General features: G+C 47.3%; 1 protein-coding gene across 1 annotated transcript in view; it reads right to left on the bottom strand.

Annotated features, from left to right (window-relative positions):
• Positions 1-6000, bottom strand: part of Stk40 (serine/threonine kinase 40) — a 38042-nt gene that overhangs the window by 17549 nt on the left and 14493 nt on the right. The window contains exon 2 of the mRNA XM_021199997.2: positions 411-530. Coding sequence (XP_021055656.1) covers positions 411-522 — 112 coding nt within the window. The 5' untranslated portion in view covers positions 523-530. The remainder of the gene's footprint in view (positions 1-410; positions 531-6000) is intronic.

Genomic DNA, 6000 nt, shown 5'->3' with positions numbered 1-6000 from the left:
CCTGCCTCTGCCTCCCAAGTGCTGGGATTAAAGGCATGCACCACTACCGCCCAGCTATAGATCCTGTCTTAAAACACCCTTCTCTAAAACGAAATAAATACAGGAGGCTCCGGGAAATGCTATACAAAAACACTGAAATCAGCCATGTCATTCGAGAAAGTCAAATAGTGCCTTACATGGCGAGTCATGTCTTCTAATGTAGCCATGTGCTTCTGTGAGTTTGTCAATGTTCTCAGGTTCATATTCTCAGGGGAGGGAAGTCAGAATCTGGCTATTATAAAGCTGGTGTACTGACAAAAAATTGACAACTTTTGCTATGGAGTGGCTACAGCCCTGGTGGGCACCTCACTCTGTTGTGTGTAGGATGTGATCCCTGTGCCCTGGCCAACCCCTCAAGGTCAGAGGCTTACCCAGGATGAATGGTCCCGCTCTCTTTGCATTATTTCCAGCAATGCCAGTCCCTAGAGCCTTGGCCTTGGCCGACGTCTCCCCAGCTCCTCTGTCTGATGCTCTCCGCTTCATTCTCAGTTCTAAACAAGACAGAAAAGAGCCTTTCTGTTAAGTAAATCAACAGTGTTCCTGACACGAGCCCAGACTAACTTAAGGATACATCACATGGCTGCTGCAGCCACCACCTCCCCACCAGGAGCAGCAGCCAAGGCACCCAAAGACAAAAGAATCACAACTCCTTGACTTGAGAGTCACCACACACCAACAGCAGATGTCCTTGAAGGCAGTAGACACAGTTGCCAAGGAAGGGAGGGAGGGGAGTCTGCTGAAAGGTGTCAGAGGGAGGCACAGGAGTTTGTGTGGGTGCTGAAGAAGAACCTCTACAAAAACGGGGTAGGCAGCCCGGCCCCAGCCCTGGGTAGCTGTTCTCAAAGTGGCCCCCACCTCCAATACTCAGACTGTGAGGAGGAGGCGCCTCCTCCTAGGGCTATCTCCAAGAAGTGATGGGCTGTGGACCTGAGGAATGGCCCTTAGACATGATGCTTAGGACTTCCTTCCTGCCCATGGAGTCTGAGGAGCACGGGCCTCAGGTTTGCTATGCAGCCAAAGATGACCTTGAATTAGTTTATTATTTTTAAAATATTTATTAATTATATATAAATACACTATATCTATCTTCAGACACACCAGAAGAGGGCATCAGATCCCATTACAGATAGTTGTGAGCCAGCATGTGGTTGCTGGGATTTGAACTCTGGGACCTCTGGAAGAGCAGTCAGTGCTCTTAACTGCTGAGCCATCTCTCCAGCCCAAATGTGTTTATTTTTAATTAAAAACGAACCATTTGAAAGTATTGAATGCAAAATAATGTTTTTTTAAAAACGAATACTTTTTTGTTTTTTCTATTTGTTTGTTTATTTATGTGCATTGATGTTTTGCCTGCATGTATGTCTATGTGAGGGTGTCAGATCTTGTAAATACAGACAGTTGTGGGCGCTGGGACTTGAGCCCAGGTCCTCTGAAGTGTAGTCAGACTGCTGAGCCACCTCTCTAGACCTCTTTTTTTTTTTTTTTTTTTTTTTTTTTTTTTTTTCAATACAGGATTTCTCTGTGTAGCCCTGGCTGTCCTGGAACCTGTTCTATTGACCAGGCTGGCCTTGAACTCAGAGATCCACCTGCCTTTNTATGTGCATTGATGTTTTGCCTGCATGTATGTCTATGTGAGGGTGTCAGATCTTGTAAATACAGACAGTTGTGGGCGCTGGGACTTGAGCCCAGGATGGCTGAAGTGTAAAAGACCTTTGTTGTCAAGTCTTACAACCTCTTTTTTTTTTTTTTTTTTTTTTTTTTTGGTTTTTCAATACAGGATTTCTCTGTGTAGCCCTGGCTGTCCTGGAACCTGTTCTATTGACCAGGCTGGCCTTGAACTCAGAGATCCACCTGCCTTTTCCTCTCAAGTGCTGGGATTACAGGTATGTACCAACATTGCCTGGCTTAATGAATATAAAATGTTTACATAGTATGGGTATTTTGCCTGCATGTCTGGTACCTGTGGAGGCTGGAAGAGGGCACTGGATTCCTGGAACTAAAGGTGAGTTGTGGGCCACCATGTAGTGGTGAGAACTGAGCCAGCAGCAAGTGCTCTCTCCACTGAGCAATCTCTCTAACTTCAGGATACTATTTCTTTAATGAACAGAGGGAGGGAGGAGGGAGGGAGGGAGGGAGGGAGAGAAGAAGGAAGGAAGGAAGGAAGGAAGGAAGGAAGGAAGGAAGGAAGGAAGGAAGGAAGGAAGGAAGGACGGACGGACAGATTGGGGTGATAAGAAGGGAGAGAGGGCCACTCTGCCCATCAATGGGGTTGTGACATTCCTGAAGATCCATTCCCTCTAAGGCTTCAGAACAAATACAGGGAGCTGGCCAGGGCTTGGAACAGCCTTACAACAGTAATACACATCTCATTCTCCAAGCCCAGCCTCTGGGGGAGACACAGCTCACAGAGGTGCCCAGTACAAGCTGAAGCTCAGAGAAAAGTTAACAGGGATAGACAGAGAAAGCAGCATGACCTGGGAGAACCCAGGAGAGTACATGTTGCTGAGTCGGAGGTGAGGCAGGAAGTGGTGCCGGAAGCCAGGCGAGACATCTAGCAACATGCAGTGTTAGGAGTGTAGCTGTGGCCATTACCCAAGGGGCTGGCTCAGGGACACAGAGCTCCAACTTCTCTTGTAATTTCATTTCCATATAGAAATAATTGGCATTCCCTGTACCAACACTTAAAAGAGGGCCATCATGGGCACCAAGGAACCTAACCTCACCACCTAGACAGGTGCTCTTCAGTCAGGCCTCTGTGTCTCTGGATTTTCACTCTCATAGGAAGTAATATAAATCACTGTAGAAATATGGACTACGCTCTGATGCCATTTTGCAAGTTTCCCTTTTCCTTAGGTAGAAGTTCATGGTATGTGAAATAGATCCTATTAAAATTGTAAAAACAAGCAAGCAAGCAAACAACCCTAGGCTTGGTGCACACTTTTAATCCCAGCACTTGTGAGGCAGAGGCAAGTGGACTAGGCTGAATTTGAGGTCAGCCTGGTCTACAGAAGTGAGTTCCAGGACAGCCAGGGATATACAGAGAGACCTCATCTTGAAAAACCAAACAAACAACAACAACAAAAACAAACAAACAAATCAAAACCAGGGGTTGGGATGGAGCGGCGTGGCAGAGCACTGCCTTGTGTTGTGTGTCCATCAGAGGGGCACATGGTCAAACAGAGTGGCACATGGTAAAAGCACCCCTCGCTCTCCTCCTGGAGCATCCCGGGAGTACCAGAAAAAGCAAACTTAGGCTCTGGCCAGCACCAGAAAGAAACAAAGAGACAGTTATTCTCTTTGAGTCAAGGCTCAGAAAGGTAGGCAGAGCCTCACGGTGGCTCACAGGGACTGCTTCTGGCACTGTTTCTCTCAGGATAAATGCCAAGAAGCAGAGTCAAATGGGGGAAAGGACTTTATTTTTATTAATTTTTTTTTCAGACAGTCTCACTCTCTAGCCCAGTGGTTCTCAACCTTCCTTGTGCTGTGACCCTTCATACAGCTCCTCATGCTGTGGTGACCCCCAGCCATAAAATTATTTTTGCTATTGTTGTAAATCATAATATAGATATCTGTGTTTTCAGATGGTCTTCGGAACCCCTGTGATAGGGTCGTCTGAGCCCCAGGTTGAGGACCACTGCATCTAGCCCACGGTGACTAAGCTCATTGGACAGCCAGGACAGCCTCAAACCGATGGTGATCCTTTTTTTTTTTTTTTTTTTTCTTCTTCAAGACAGGGTTTCTCTGTATAGCCCTGGCTGTCCTGGAACTCACTTTATAGACCAGGCTGGCCTCCAACTCAGAAATCTGCCTGCCTCTGCCTCCCGAGTGCTGGGATTGAAGGTGTGCAGGCCAGTGGTTAGCTTACAGGTACGTACAAGCTACTGTGTCTGGCAGGGTGAACATTTCTTTTTTTCCTAAGGCATTTGACACACAGTGGGGAGCTGTTCCCAGGAAGTCTGTCGTAACTGACAGTCCCATCAGCAGTGTGGGGCTAGGGAGTCCCAGGTCCTGCACCTGAACCAGGACTGGTTCCCTACTCATGCAAATGACCCATTTCATGAGTAATAAAAGGGACAGGATTACTTTTTAAAGTCCTAAGTCTTTTTCTTTCCGATTTTTATTTTGGAGATAATTACAACATTTTCCCCTTTCCTTTCCTCCTTCCAAATCTTCCATATAACCACCCACTCCAAAGTCATAATTCCTTATGTCTGAGGTTGGACCTGTTCCACATGCTTGATAGTTGTGTGAATTGTTTCTTTTTAAATTTTCTTTATTTTGTTCTCTATTTTAAAAAATTATTACATTCATTATTTGTGTGTGTGTGTGTGTGTGTGTACTTATACACACACATCTTAGTAGACATATGGCATTTCTCCTTCCAGCATGTGAGTCTTGGGAACTAAACTTGGCTGGCCCTGGTCCTCCATTTTTTTTCTTTCTATGGTTATGAAAGTGTTACTGCTTATATTGTTATCTAGTAAAATATGTCTTTTCGCATTTGCCGCTATCCTGGAAAGCATCCTCATGCTGAGGGTCACAGTCCTTCCTGTCACTAGGGGCTTCTCTTAACATCCAACAGTCCCCAGATACAGAGGCAGCCATGGTTAGATTTGGAAGCAGAGTCACAGCAAAGAGGAATGAAATAACTTTCAGTACACCCCAAAGAGTCAGACAGCAGCACCACGCCAGTGCCCTTCTTTGCCTGACTAACTCCTAGGCACTCCTAGTACACAAACTTCCTCAGAGAAAGAAGCCAAGTTTGGCAGCTCTTGCCAATGGCTCTCACCTGGTCTCACATTGTGTCGTGTGGTTTCCTCCATGTACTTCCCACATTTTGTATGTCTCTGTTTAATTACTGTCACCACCACTAGAAAAAGAATCTTATATACAAATATGAAGCACTGCATCTTGGTGCCTGGCCCAACGCATAGTATGAATAGACACATTCCCTCCAGTTGGTGTTCTCGCCAGGACCAGCAGCCTCTGGTAGTAGCTGGTTTAGCTGGTATCACTTCACTCCGATCCTGGTCTCCTTCTCTGGAGTGCTGAGCTGAGCCTCTTCTTTTTTCCACAGTTCCCTGGAGAGCACCAACCAGGCAGGCATATCACATCTGTGTAGATGCTGCTTCTTCGCCTACACACAGTCTAGACGCCTGTTTGCCGGGAGCAGCTGGGACCCAGACAATGAGTGGGCTCAGCCTGACCCCTCCTACCCCACTCAGGAATCTACTCAAGCAAATGGCATGGGAACAGCTCCAAGACACTACAGACAGAAGGATGGGAGCAGATGGGCAGGGATAGGAAAAGATGCTGGAAGGGAAGAGGTACCCTGACTGCCTTCCTTCCTAAACATCATTTCCTGCTACCCAGAGTTGACTGAAGCAAAGGAAATCATGGTGAAGAGCCAGCCAGGAAAAACTGGAGGATGAGGTTTTCAGAGACAGACCCCCTTGCCCTGCTCCTGCAGACGGTAGACACACAGAGTGGCTCCGACCTGCCCTCAAGTATCCTGACAGGGATGCTCCAGACACACCTCTAAGTGGTCCACAAAGAGGCCTGTCTGAGGGACCCTGCCCCTGTGGTGCTGCAGGAACAGTTCTGGCTGCTACGGCTCCAAAAGGACTTGGGCAAAGCCCTCCCAAACGCAGTTGTCCTCACCCTCGGGTGGAGGCTCCCCTCAGATACAGCTTCATGTCTCCAGGCTGAGTCTCAGCAGCCCTGGAACCCAACAATCTCAGCTTTCAAGTTTGTAGAGCTTTGAAGTTCTCAACTTTCCCCATGTTTTGTCCTTGCAAGTTGGTGCCACGCTGACTTGGATCTCCACAAAAAGTTTGGTGTGACAAAATGGGGTTGTGGGGTGCCTGAGAGGACGGCACTGGAAAGGACACAGCCAAGCAGCCCCACCAATAGCAGGCTGTAACCAGAATGGGGGTTCTGAAAGCAGGGCTCTGTGGGCTT

Source organism: Mus pahari, chromosome 6 (genome assembly GCF_900095145.1).
Source record: "Mus pahari chromosome 6, PAHARI_EIJ_v1.1, whole genome shotgun sequence".
Taxonomy (NCBI): domain Eukaryota; kingdom Metazoa; phylum Chordata; class Mammalia; order Rodentia; family Muridae; genus Mus; species Mus pahari.
The sequence above is the reverse complement of the archived record's forward strand: the minus strand, read 5'-3'. Positions and strand labels throughout refer to the sequence as shown.